General features: G+C 34.7%; 1 protein-coding gene and 2 non-coding genes across 3 annotated transcripts; all 3 read right to left on the bottom strand.

The window, feature by feature from the left end:
* Nucleotides 1-2542: 2542 nt before the first annotated feature.
* TRNAL-CAA (transfer RNA leucine (anticodon CAA)) lies at nucleotides 2543-2628 on the bottom strand. Its single transcript has one exon. It is a non-coding gene; the product is annotated as a tRNA-Leu (tRNA).
* Nucleotides 2629-3410: 782 nt separating this feature from the next.
* On the bottom strand, nucleotides 3411-3481 carry TRNAG-GCC (transfer RNA glycine (anticodon GCC)). The gene has a single exon. It is a non-coding gene; the product is annotated as a tRNA-Gly (tRNA).
* Nucleotides 3482-4241: 760 nt separating this feature from the next.
* LOC132642364 (WRKY transcription factor 22-like) lies at nucleotides 4242-6806 on the bottom strand. Its single transcript, XM_060359592.1, has 3 exons — nucleotides 6388-6806; nucleotides 5550-5660; nucleotides 4242-4779 (listed from the first exon to the last, which is right to left on the bottom strand). The coding sequence occupies exons 1-3, from the start codon at nucleotides 6654-6656 to the stop codon at nucleotides 4581-4583; spliced, it is 579 nt and encodes a 192-aa protein (XP_060215575.1). The 5' UTR covers nucleotides 6657-6806; the 3' UTR covers nucleotides 4242-4580.
* Nucleotides 6807-13768: the final 6962 nt, after the last annotated feature.

Below are 13768 nucleotides of genomic sequence, written 5' to 3'. Positions count from 1 at the left end.
GTAGTAAATTGGAGAGAAAATCGAATTTAATTCTTCGTTTCTGTTGTAATCATGTAAATACTTAAGTTTATTGAATATATTATGATATTCTGCTGTTGTATCTATATATCAATTGGTTTAAATGATTCGTCTTGTTTAATCAATGTGTTATCCGATAGAGGGTTCGCCTACCGACATGGGAAAAGTAGGTGCCTGCACGGTCCTAAGATGGGTCGTGACACCTTGAAAATGGATTATCCCAGTTGGAGTCATCTTTCGTTTCTTTAGGCATAATGAGATATAATTTAAAACATATATAGAGTAGATTAACATGAATATCGAGAAAGAAATGACTTATCTGCCTCTGTATTGGAAAAGTGAGTGTAAAGTGAATTTATACATATGATGGGCTTAAGCTAATTGAACCATGGAAGTAGAAAGAGATTTTAAGTCTAAAGTGAAAGGGTATTTGTCAATTTTTATTTTAATTCATGTATTTTTCAATAAATATTACTCCACCGAGAAGTTACTCATGGGGGTGATTTCAATGGTCACATCGGGAAGGAGTCTAGGGGATATGACGATGTGCATGGTGATTTCGATTTTGGGGAAAGGAGTATCGTGTTGGGTGAGCTGGAACACTCCTAGAGTCGTCGTGATTTTGGGTATTGCAGGCATATTAAGGTTGAGGAGGTTGAGGGGGCTGTGCATAAGATGAGTAGGGGTAAAGAGACTGGGCCATACGAGATCCCAGTGGATTTTTAGAAGAGTGCAGGTAGAGCGGGATTAGAGTGGTTAACTGGGTTGTTTAATGTCATATTTAGGACGACAAAGATGCTAGAAGAGTGAAGGTGGAGTTGAGGGTGAGGAAGAGGGTGTCTCTTTCTGAGAACCAGTTCGGATTCATGCCGGGGTGATCAACTGCAGAGGCCATTCATCTTCTGAAGAGATTGGTGGAGCAGTACAGGGAAAGGAAGAGGGACTTGCATATGGTGTTCATTAACCTAAAGAAAGCTTACGACAAAGTCCCAAAAAGAAGTCCTCTGGAGATGTTTGGAGGCTAGAGGGTTCCGGTAGCATACATTAGGGCGATCAAGGATATGTATGATGGAGTTAGATCGGGTAAGGACAGTGGGAGGAGATTCTAGAGACTTTCCAGTCGTGATGGGGTTGCATCAGGGCTCAGCCCTTAGCCCATTTTTATTTGCTTTGGCGTTGGATGTATTGACGATCACATTCAAGGAGAGGTGCCACGGTGCATGTTATTTGCATATGACATTGTATTGATCGACGAGACGCGAAGCGGGGTGAATGCGAGTGTGGAGGTTTGGAGATAGACCCTAGAGTCTAAAGGCTTCAGGTTGAGTAGGATGAAGACATACTACGTGGAGTGCAAGTTCAGGATGGTGACAAGTGAGGCTGACGTGGTAGTGAAGTTTGACTCAAAAGTCGTCCCAAATAGAGGGAGTTTCAAGTACCTTGGGGCAATAATCCAAGACAATGTGGAGATTGACTAGGATGTTGCACATCATATTCGAGCAGGGAGGTTGAGATGGATGCTAGCATCTAGTGTCCTGTGTCACAAGAAGGTGTCACCAAGACTTAAAGGGAAGTTTTATAGAGTAGTAGTGAGACCGGCGCTGTTATATGGAGCGGAATGTTGGCCAATCAAGAACTCTCATGTCCAAAAAATGAAAGTTGCGGAAATGAAGATGTTGAGATGGATATGTGCTCTTACCCAGAGAGATACGGTAAAAAAATGAAGATATTCGGGAAAAGTTGGGAGTAGCCTCTGTGACAGAGAAGATATTGGAGGTGAGACTGAGATGGTTCGAACATCTTCAACAAAGAGACACAGATGGCCCGATAAGGAGATATGAGAGGTTATCGATGGAGGGCTGGAGGAGAGGTAGAGATAGGCCAAAGAAGTATTGGGAAGAGGTGATCAGGCAGGACATGACAAGTTTTCAGCTTACCGAGGACATGACCCTAGATAGGAGGGTGTGGAGATCGAGGATTAGGATAGAAGGCTACTTGTAGGATTAGTATTATTTTTCTTCCCAGTAGGATCAATATTATTTTCTTCATTTTTATTTTAATATGCTGGTCATTTTTATTTTAATATTCTTGTATTTCTTATTCGTAGTTTGCTATCACTACTTGTTGTTGCTTTTACTTTAGTTTTCGTACCATCCTAACATTGTTGCTGCTTATGTTTCTGTATTGCCGTATTTCTGCTTTACTTGAGCCGAGAGTCTACCGGAAACAGTCTCTCTACCTATCATGGTAGAGGTAGGATCTGCATACGCTCTATCCTTATCAGACCCCACTTGTGTAATTACACTGGGTATGTTGTTGTTGTTGTTGTTTAGTATGTCACGGATAAAATAATACATATATTTTCTTCATTATATATGCTAGGCTGAAGTTTATACCAAAACTCTCTTCATTAAAGTACCAACCAAACCTACCATTTTATGTTGATTTTACACAAGTAATATTTACATGTAAATAAATATCATATCCTATAGTTATATTTTTAGAGAAAATATTAAAAATGTTCTGTCAGAAGTGGGATTTGAGAACCCACGCCCTCATACGAAGACCAGAACTTGAGTCTGGCGCCTTAGACCACTCGGCCATCCTGACTTGACGTGTTGCTTAACTCTGATTGTTTATCTATTTAGTAAATTCAAACATCTTATATAGTACAAAACTAAGTTAACTATTTTTCAGCAGAAACAAAATTTCAACTTTAATCTCAAATTAAACTGGAGACACTGAACGTAAAAAATGTATTAATATCACTTCATTAAAAATCCTTTTCATTTGAGGAAGTTTTTAGTTGGATTGTGGCACACTGGCACTTTGTCCCATTTTAAATTTCAAATGCAAGATTAAAGTAACAAAATAAGCATATGTAGCTATTTATACACACTGGTAGAATTGTTCGGCAACTCTATATGAATGAGGACGCTACTTTGTGAATACGAACAAGGGTTCTCACGATTATTTCATCATTTAACGTAGTTATTATTGTATGACAGTGATACCAAACAAACGTAGTTATTGTTATTATTATCCAATTAAGTTATAGAAACTATAGGTCTTAAGAGATGTAACTGGCACTGAATATATGTTCATCTCGTGATGCATTTTTGAGGGCTCAGAATTACAACTCCCATTGTATGTATTCAACTCCTTTTTTACTTTTTGGCTTGTGCTTCTTGGATTACAAATTCTCAAGAGAAAATGTTTTCATTTCAAATTATTGTCATTGGCATTGTTATAGAAAGTTAGAAACTTCGCATTTGGCTTAAAAACTTGGAGCTGTGTTTGGACATGATTCTGGAATTGTAAAAGTAAAAATTATCCATGGCCAAATGGACCATAAAATGGTGGACCGTATAAAAAAAAAAAAAAAACTACTTTGCACCAGCCGGGAATCGAACCCGGGTCTGTACCGTGGCAGGGTACTATTCTACCACTAGACCACTGGTGCTTGATGATATTAACTATTGTTAAAGTTTACTCATTTTGGTACGATAAAAATTTGCCCACATCGAATGTTTATACTAAACCAATGTATGCATGATAGGTGTTTGAATATATTCAACTATCACTTAATCATGATTAATTAATGTATATATTTACTTCATACAATCACTTAACCATGATAAGTTGCATTGATTTGGTATTAACATCCGGTGTGGGTAAATATTTACTTTTTTGTACTTACTAGAAATGAAGATCTTTTGAAAAAGCCGCAGTAGAGAAAAGATCTTACTAGTATTATATTTTCTGAAATTAACTGCTGTAAAGAGTGCACTTATTATATTAGGAGTGATCTTACCATTCTAGAATTGAATAATGAAGCTAACATATATCTAGTTGAAGATTTCACGGGCATTTCATGTAATTGTCGACCAAATTGTCACAAATGTAATTATAGTAATAGAAATCTTCCATAATTAGTAGCATAAACCCACTTAAATTCAAACCAACATAAAAGAACACTATAATAAAAGGCATGATCAAGGTAAATAAAGATGCTAAATCATTGATAATCATCAGAAGAAATTTACATGCATTAACAACTAGCCGAATTTTATCCATATTTGTATGTATCATTGTGTCTTACCGGCTATAGAAACCTTAGAAAGAACATAGCATCAAATCAAAATTGCTCTTCCATTTTGCTCTACAAGGCTAACTAGTCGGTAGTGTGATGATTGGTAGGAGAACCATAGTACTCCACAGATACAATAAAACACAAAAACTCTGTTTTAAAAAAAAAAAATCATTAAAATGATGGTGGAGCAAGAAATTTATATAAGGGATTCAAAATTATTAAAATGTCACACATAAGGCTTGAATATATGACTAAGTAAATTTTTTTGTCACTTCCCTGGAATTCTCCCTTATGACGAGAGGATCTAACAATTCATATATAACCTAAATTTTGCTTACTTTATTACACAGCATAATTTTTCACGAAAGGATTGATCAGTTAATCCCCTTCTCCTACCTAGTTCTGCCCCTGAATTTCAAGATTAATTTTCTCTTCCTTTCTGGAAAAGTGAAAGAAGAGAAGATCCATGTCAACCATCACCTGCAGAGCTGGCTTGCGAGTTCACCGGCTTCTGGCGGGCGATTCCAGAGAGGGAACTCCGATGAGTAGGGGTTGGGTGGTTGTGTTCCGAAGTGTAGGTGACAATGAACGTGTTAGGATCGGATCTATTTCGATCCACTTGTTTTCGGGCCAAACAACCCTTTAAGCTGCTACATTTGTAATATCCCCTGTTAATCCACAAAAAGATAAATAAACAAGACTTGAGGAACATTAAGAATTTGTTTGGCCAAGTTTCAACAAAATATTGCTTGTTTAGAGAAGTTTTTGTCAAAATATAGCTTTTTAGACAAACATTTTCAGAAAGTAACAATCTGTGTTTTACCAGGATATTTGAGAGTACTTCTTCACTATTTTATAAAAAGTTTGTGTTGAACCAATCTTTTCAAAAAATTATTAATTAAGCGTCAAATTACAAATATGATATGTACCTATTTAATTTATAATTAAAATTATCTACAAGTAAAAAATATAATTAATTATTTTTTATTAATTATATTTATTTAATAAAAATACTTCTTATTTGAGACTTGGTATGATTTTCAAAAACAAAGAGTTGAGAAAACAATGAAAAAGGTCATGGTGATGAAGGAGAAGAGTCATTATGGCTTAGCGTAGATATGTTTTTTAAAATTAATAAGGGTAATTTGATAAATAAATATTAGTGATGAAGTTATTTTTATCTTGAAAAAATTAATTTTCTTCTTCTGAGAAAAAGCTCTAATTTGTCTTCTCCCCAACATCAGAAAAACTTCAATTATAGCTCAAAAGAAGTATTTTTCGTTTGACGAAACACTTTAAATTTTCATAAAAGTGTTTTTGGCTCAGCAAATACTTGCCCAAACAGACTATAAATCTTTTTCTCTTTTTTTTTTTAATTTATAAATTAATGTGAGGAACCTAGAACTCAAAAAAAAAAAAAAAAAAAAAAAGAACTGACCTAGGGTATTGAGAGCCTTTGATGGGTTTTTGTCCATATTTTCTCCAAGACCACTTGTCACAAGATAAACCCTCGGCAGAGACCTCACATACTCTCTTCAACTGCTTCTTTCTGAAGGAAAAAAAAGAACAACAAAGAAAATCCAAAAAAAAAAAAAAAAAAGTGTGAGAAAAACAGATTTATGATATGGGTACATGCCAACACTCTTTCCATTAAAAAGGACTTTGATCATTAATAGTACTCCCTTTACGTGATATTGTTGGCATTTCAAAAGTCAAATAAGAAAAAATTTGATCGCAATTCAAATGCTCTTTAAATAATTTTTATTTGTCAATTATTAGTAAAGTCTATGCTTAGGGCCCAAAAAAAATTCATAGTGAAGTTTATGATTATACAAAAAAAAAAAAAAATTACTTACTTTTAATAAAAATATTTGAAAACTTTGAATTAAACTACTCAAGTTTTCATATTAATAAATAAAAAATTTACAACAGCGTCCAAGGTAATTTATCGCAAACACATGGCTAACATCTTAGTAACTTGAATAATAACAAGTATGTAAAAGTAAAAAAGATCCAACACTATTTTTTGTGTGTGTGCATATTACTTGAAGTATCTTAATAAAATTTGACTTTAATTTAGACCAATAATTTTTTTGAGACACCCTTGTTATTATGACTTATAGTATTTTTTAAATTTTATTTCAAGAGACTTAAAAGTTTTCATATTTAAATTCATAGTCAAAATTTAAAAAAAAAAAAAACAATACTACGTAAATGGGACAGTGGAGTAATAATTTCCTTTGGAAAAATCTTTTAAAAAGGAAAACTCAAATTACCTCCTCTTGATTCTTGAGTTGTGACCATGTGAAGTTTGTTTTGGTGGTGATTTGGGGACAAAAGGCTTGTCAAGATCATGCAACTCTTCAACAGCAGGGGTTTTGTCAAATCTCGGCTCAAAGGAATATTCTTGAAAGCAAATAAAGTTGTCAACTTTATGAACATTTGTAGAGGTAGAAATAGTGGTGCTTGTGGTACTGCTGCTACAGGAGGAGCTGGTGGCGGCACAGCCTCTTACCACTGCAGTTAGATCCCAATCAGCTTCCATTTTCTCTATCTTTTTGCCCTTTTTTACCTAGAGTTTGTTAGAGAAAGAAAATAAACAAAAGATGGAGTTGACTTTGAGAATTAAGGGAGGGACAAACTGAGTGGAGTACAAGTACTTTGGTACTTATCTATAGAGAGAGTTTTGGCTTGCTTCCGCTACCTGTCCAAATTTTGGTTTGTGTCAAATTAATGAATATAACATGTATTTTTTAATCTAATTATAGCTAAATATGTATTCTTAGTTTAATCCTTAATTATTAATGCTATAAATTATTTATATAAATACTCAAACTGAGTGTGAATAAGTATTTACCAAAAATAAAAATGGAAGTTGCCCCGTATGTGTTTGAATATTTGTTTGTAGGCGTGGTAGCATTTTTATTTTACCCATGCGGTATATTATATACATAGTTTAAGTACTCAACAACAACAAGATATTCAGTGTAGTCCTACAAGTGGAGTATGAAGATGGAATGCAATTCTTACCTCTACTTGTGAATGTAGGTAGTTTTAGATACTCATCATCTTAGATTATTTATTTAATTTTAAAAGTAGATCTTTAGTACTTGAAAAACAAGGCTACAAAATTATCGTTAAATTAGGTCTGTTTGTTTGAGTTTTCAAAAATTAATTATAAAATTCAGCTTTTGAGCAAGCAATAACTAAGATCAATTTCTCTTGCTTATATGTTTTTATGAAAAATCTTTCATTCGTCGATGGTACGTTCAGTAATAAATAATACCTATCACTATTTATTTATTATTTGACTCTATATCATGTACACGAGTCAATAACATAACATTAATACTGATTTACCAAAAAAAAAAAAAAACATAACATTAATACAAAAGCATACCGTAATACAAAGGAATATAAAAATGAAGAGGCGAACCAAAAATGATTGTGATAGAGTGGTAATTATTCCTTCACCTTTAATCAGAGTTTCGGGTTCGAGCTGAGCTGAGTACGAACTCGTCTTTAATAGGAAGCACTTTACTCTCCGATGTGTGATATTTCGACATGAAATTCGAATTTAGTCAGGCCCTAATAGGAGTATCAAGTACTGCATAGCGAGTGAAAAAACTAAAAAAAAAATGAGGAGGTGGATAATTAGATAACAAAGTAGACATTGTTTGAGGAGTTGACAATGGGAAATGTCAAAAATGGTAGGTGCCACAGCTTGAGGGTATGCGTAACTCATCATCTTAGCTTAGTAAAGGTCCACTCTACGCCGTCTCTCAACGTCACGCTTGTCAGCCAGTTTATTTAGAAACTGGGCAATGGCACTTGCCTAACAAAAAAGAGAGAACAAATTAATTTAATTAAAGAAATAAAGAGGCAATCTACACACATATTCTTGGACCTTCAACTTGTAGTAAATAATAAGTACATCTTGAATAAATTGGATTTGAAAGTTTAACTAATAATGTAATATTTAATCATTTACATTCGAAACAAATATGTGTTGATTGTAGTTGTAATTGGCTCGACCTAAGTTACCGTTAACTTGAAATAAAGAACCTACAGTTAGTAGGCAGTTGGCCATAGAAACCAAATATTTTTTTACTTTATTTAGAATTTTTAAAGTTAGAGTTGAAGATGTAGTTGTGTTTGATCGTAGTTTTGCTAATAATATTTGGTTGTTTGAATGTATTGAAAGTTAAAATAGGATTTTAGGTGTTCTCCAAATTTCAAATACATTTCAAGTTATATTTAGAATATTCATGGCCAAACGCTAATTTTCAAATAAAGTGGGGAAAAAAAATTCCGGAAAAAAATGAATAAATTTTTTGGCATTCTAGTCCTTCATTGGTGTCATAGTCTTGTTAGTAGCGATAACAGATGCACAAATGGTAACCCGTATAGATTTGTTGCACCAGAGAAGGTCAAAACTTGTCCTCTCTTCCTCACTTCATTTTTAAATTCTGCAAAAGAATACTCCGTATATGTTAGTTTAGGAACGTCTAGTGCTAGCTTGATTTTCTGTTTCAAGTATTATGAAGTAATAGTCATTAGATTCTGTTTTGCCATAAAAGAAAATGAATATCTAGGTTTGTTATTAGAAATCATCACTACAAACAAACAGGGTAATTACGACACAAACAAACAGGGTAACTACGACGGTTATTTTTACTATTAGTTTTAAGGCGGCTTGAGAAAACGCTGTAATCCCGTCTGCCACAAACGTATTACGGTAATACGGCGGTTTTTAAATAATCGCTGCAATATATTGGTTAATGTGGCATTTTTTTTAAAAGCGGCACTTTAAAACCACCATAATTGAAATCTCATCTTCATATCACGGTGGTTGTAACTGCAGTAATTGTTCAATTCCATAAAGTGTTTATTTTATTACAATAATTAATTTTCTCAATTTTGTCATTCCATATTCACATCCTATTTCATGCACCCTATACAGTTAAATTCCGATAACACTTCATAATAATTCTAACACTATATAAAAGATCAAATAAGCAAAATATTAGTCATATAAAACAAAAGTGCTCCAAAATTACATCATCAAAATACTAAAGTTTTAAAGTGTTATTCAACATTCCAAAATTACATCATCAAAATACAAGTTTCAAAGTGTTATTCAACAATTATTATACCCGAAAAAAATCAAAGTTGATCCTAAAAATGATTTCTAATCGTTACTCGGTCACACATTATTGTTACTTCCATGTAAAGATCTTCTTGGTCCAATTGGTGAGATAGCACCACATCCTGAATTTGATGCCTGAAAAAGGCAAAAAAAATACAGTTACTTAGTTATCAACAGGGATGTACTCATAACCTATACCTTATTCTCCCGGAAACAGGAGCATGGATATATTAACTCTTTCCTAACTTCTTTCACACTAATCTCATAATTTTTTTTACATGCACTTAATTATACTTCATAACACAAGTTGGCACAATTCTATACCTTTGATGACTTATAGCTTGTGTGGCCAAACTTCTAAAATCAGCTTATTTTGAAAAGTGTTTTTTTTCTTTAAAAAATGCTTTTCTAAAAAGTACTTTTGGCGAAAAGCCGTTTGTATTTGGCCAATTAATTTACTTACTTTTGAGCAGTGTTTGGCCAAAAACTTTTAAAAAGTGTTTCTAAGTGTATTTTTCTCAAAATTGCTTTCGAGCGAAATCTATTTTTTAGCTTTTCAAAAACAGCTTCTGTCACTCTCCAAAAACACTTATTTTCACCCAAAGGCTAAAGGAACTCCTCAATCCAACTTCGAATAAGCACCAACATTCAATTCAGCTTAGCTTCACCAACCTCTAATTCAGTATAGAACACAATATCAAAGTAAAGTAACAACTCCAAACCAAATTTCAGAACTCAAACAGTCCAATTCCAGAACTTCATACACAACAGTATTGTTAGCTAAGTACTTAAAATATAAGCTTCAAAATGCCATAGGTAAACATCAAAGCTAGCTCAGATTTCAGAATGTCGAAAGAGAGGGAAAATATAAAGAGATGTCAATGGCAGAAAGTAGTAGTAGTAGTCCCTTTTTAACTATATATTCCCTAAGTACGACTGCATTTAATATTTCAACTAAATAGAAAAATAAACAAACTTAGAAATCATGCAAGATTTTAAACTTCAGCAAATAGGGGGAAAAAAATGAATATCTATAATCATACCTGTGGAGGAGTCAGAAATAAGTGAGCAAACTCTTCAAGGATATTTCCTACATTCATTTGATATAAGCAGTAAGCTAAGTAGCAGGTTTAATTGTGATTTCATACTCGTCATCTCTTGCCGCCATTCTGGAGCGCTAGTGCTAGATGAACCCACATTAACACGACCAACTCTCGTAAATGTCTGTTTGAATGCTATATTTGGAACTATACACAAGCCTAACCCACAAACATGGTCGAGGTGTTCGGGACCGAGTACTACGCCAAGTGCATCATTAGGTGAAAATTCAGCAAGACTTTCTGGTCTTTGGCTTTGGATTTCTTCAATTTTCTCCTATACTAAAGAAACACAAGAATGAAAGACATGTTAGGTTCTCCTACACGGAAGACAAAAATCAGCTTGTAGCACAGAGCAAATGGATCAACCCAACATCTTTTTCAGTATTTATTCTAATTCAAGTTCCAAGTCAATCTGTGAGGCTACAAAAATTGATTCTGAACTTGAATTAAAATAAGATTGAAAGAGATGTTGGGTTGATCCATTTGCTCTGTGCTACAGGTTGATTTTTGTCTTCCTTGCAGGAGAACTTAACATGTCTTTAATGCTTGTTTTTCTTTCGTGTAGGAGAAAATTGAAGAAATCCGAAGTCAAAGACCAGAAAGTCTTGCAGAAGTTTCACCTAATGATGCACTTGGTGTAGTACTCGGTCCCGAACACCCCCTGCCGTGTTCAGGGGTTAGGCTTGGGTGTAGTTCCAACTATAGCATTCAAATAGATGTCGGTGTCTTAATGTGGATTCATCTAGCACTAGCGCTCCAACTCCACACTTGTCCTCAATTCAACATCTTTTCCCTTTGCCTTCTGAAATTTTCAAATTGTAAAAGTCAGTAATTAATTAAAAATGTACTTATCTAAGCACATCGTATTAAACTACCATTTTAGCCCTTCTTCTAGCCAAACTCTTAGCACCACAAGTATGAGGAATTTGGCTTTGTCGAATCTGTTGATTCTTCCTGCAAAGCTCCTACAAATTAAAATAGGTTAATTTCTATTACATAAGAAGGAAATCATAATGATGCTAGTAAAAGCTATCAAGGAAGTAAACTCAGGGCATGAATAAATTTTCATATAAAATACTAAAGTCACAAAGTCATAGGCCACATATGTACAGTTTAGAAAATAGTATTCTTTCCAGAAGGAATTTTCAGTGATAGATATGAAAAGTTCAGCTATCTTTGTGCTTCTGCCTACTTTTTAACAATTCAAGACTGTTTAATGGTCTCTTGAATAGGTGTTCTAGTTGGCTGCCGCCATACTTTAATGGAAGAAACAATTTTTTATTTTTTTTTGAGATGTCCTTGTTCATCTGTGTATCATGGTATTTTCTACTGCTTAGATCTTTTTGTAGACGAACAACTAAAAAAACTCTCTCCGTACAAAACAGAATGTTATAGTAACTAACGGATACTTTGCCCCAATTCTAGGCGTCTGAGCATCACGCTCCGTCCCCCTGGGGAAGCCGGAGACGCCGGAATCGGCGCGTGTCAAAGAAAATCCTACTAATAATACTACTGCGGCTACATCTACAGATCAAATTCCTTCGAATTCCAACTATGCTATGGCAATTAAAATCCCTGCTGCTCCTTCCCTTAAACAAAATCGATTTGGGAACCCAGATGTTAGCGCCAAATACACCACTTATAATGGAGTGCCAGCTGTGCTATTCAACACCGATGAATATTATGGGGTTATGTCCGACGAATGCAAATTCACACTAGTTGGGAAATTCATTCGAGCTAGACCTCAAATAGAGAAACTACGAGCAAGGTGTGCAGAGAAAATTACTGTTAGAGGTAAAGCTACAATAGGTATTTATGATTATCATACTATCTTTCTTAACTTCTCCAATGAGGATGATTTTAAGACAGTTTGGTATAGACGTTCTATTGAATTTGATGAACAAATTATGTGGTTAGAAAAGTGGACACCGGAGTTCAAACCTAATGAAGATTCTCCGATAGTTCCAGTTTGGGTCCTATTACTGAGTTTGCCTTTTCATTTACATACTTGGAATTATGTTAAACAGATCGTAGCCCCTATAGGAACCCCTCTAACAATGGATCCGGCCACGGAGAATAAAACTAGGCCAAGTATGGCTAAAGTGAGAGTTGAGGTGAACCTAACCAAGACTAAAATCAATTCTATCTTCATTGGAACTGAAGATGAAAATTGCCCTCGCAAAGGATTCTACCAGAAGCTTGAATATGAGAATGCCCCCAAGTTCTGTACTCATTGCATGGGACATTCAATAATCCAATGTAGGAGAGTCAAAAAGGAAAAGGAAAGGAATCAGGCAGTAGAAGGGGAAGGACAAATCAAACGGAACCAGCCTGAAAAAGGTGAAACACAACAACAGAAAGGGCATACCAAACAGAATTAGGGAAAAAAGAAGATCAAGATCCCATTAAAGGTGATACTGCCCCAAGTCCCTCAAATGTGGCTAAAAAGGATCAGGATGAGGATGAGGATGCTTTTACAGAAGTGACCAGAAGGAGGAATAACAAGGTCATTAAGCCTAACAATCCCCCAAATGGAAGAAATCACACAAAAAAGGAACAATACAGATAGGATTAGCAAGGATTTGAAATAGGATCATGAAAATGACAAGCAATCCAAGGCTAATAAAATCAGACATGAGCAACAGAAGACAATTCAGATGAAGTAACAATCTAAGATTTAGTCGGAGGTTCAAAGGATTAAAGACAAAAAGATCCAAGAACAATAGGTGGTTGTGGCAGGAGAACAATTATTTAAGTGGCAAGCACCTGGAAAAAGCAGGAAAATCAAATAGAACTTACTGAGGTGCAGCAACCTGAAAAGAAAGACAAAGATCAGGAAGTCAAAGGTGCTGGAGCCAAAGGACAAAAAAAAAAAAACAAAAGAAGAAGAAGAAAAAGAAGGTCACTGCAGCTAGATTTCTCAAGAATATGCTATGGGTAAGACAGAAACCAAAATCAGTCATAGCCAAAGATTGCTCTGATAAACCTGAACACATAAACAAAGATTTTGTGAAGAATATGTTGGCCAACGACAACACCAGAATAGCATGGAGGCTAATCAAGTACTTGATGGGAATGAGTTACGTGACAGCCAGGGTAGTAGTTCTAAAGGGGTACATAAAGAGCATATGTCTCCTATAACAGCTGATACTGAGTGTTTGCAGCTAAAAGTAAGCAGGCTAGAGATTGATCTGGGAAGCATTGAGTTCATTCCCATTGAAAACAGACATGGTCCAGATATAGAACAAAATTCAAATCAAGAGTACTACTATGACACTAGTGAGGAACAAATAGCAGGAATCTCTTCTGATCACGAAGTTCCTGACAGCTTCTTAGATATCACTGAAGAAGAAAAAGCACAAATACTTGGTAGTTTAATTGAAGTATTTGCTCCAAGCCTTAAAGACA

This window comes from Lycium barbarum, chromosome 5 (assembly GCF_019175385.1).
Source record: "Lycium barbarum isolate Lr01 chromosome 5, ASM1917538v2, whole genome shotgun sequence".
Classification (NCBI taxonomy): domain Eukaryota; kingdom Viridiplantae; phylum Streptophyta; class Magnoliopsida; order Solanales; family Solanaceae; genus Lycium; species Lycium barbarum.
This window is presented reverse-complemented; position numbering and strand designations above follow the sequence as displayed.

Coding starts and splice junctions, on each gene's coding strand:
- LOC132642364 (XM_060359592.1), bottom strand. CDS start 6,656: ATGGAAGCTGATTGGGATCTAACTGCAGTGGTAAGAGGCTGTGCCGCC. Junction 5,661..6,387: donor AACTCAAGAATCAAGAGGAG/GTAATTTGAGTT, acceptor TTTTTCCTTCAG/AAAGAAGCAGTTGAAGAGAG. Junction 4,780..5,549: donor AAAGGCTCTCAATACCCTAG/GTCAGTTCTTTT, acceptor GTGGATTAACAG/GGGATATTACAAATGTAGCA.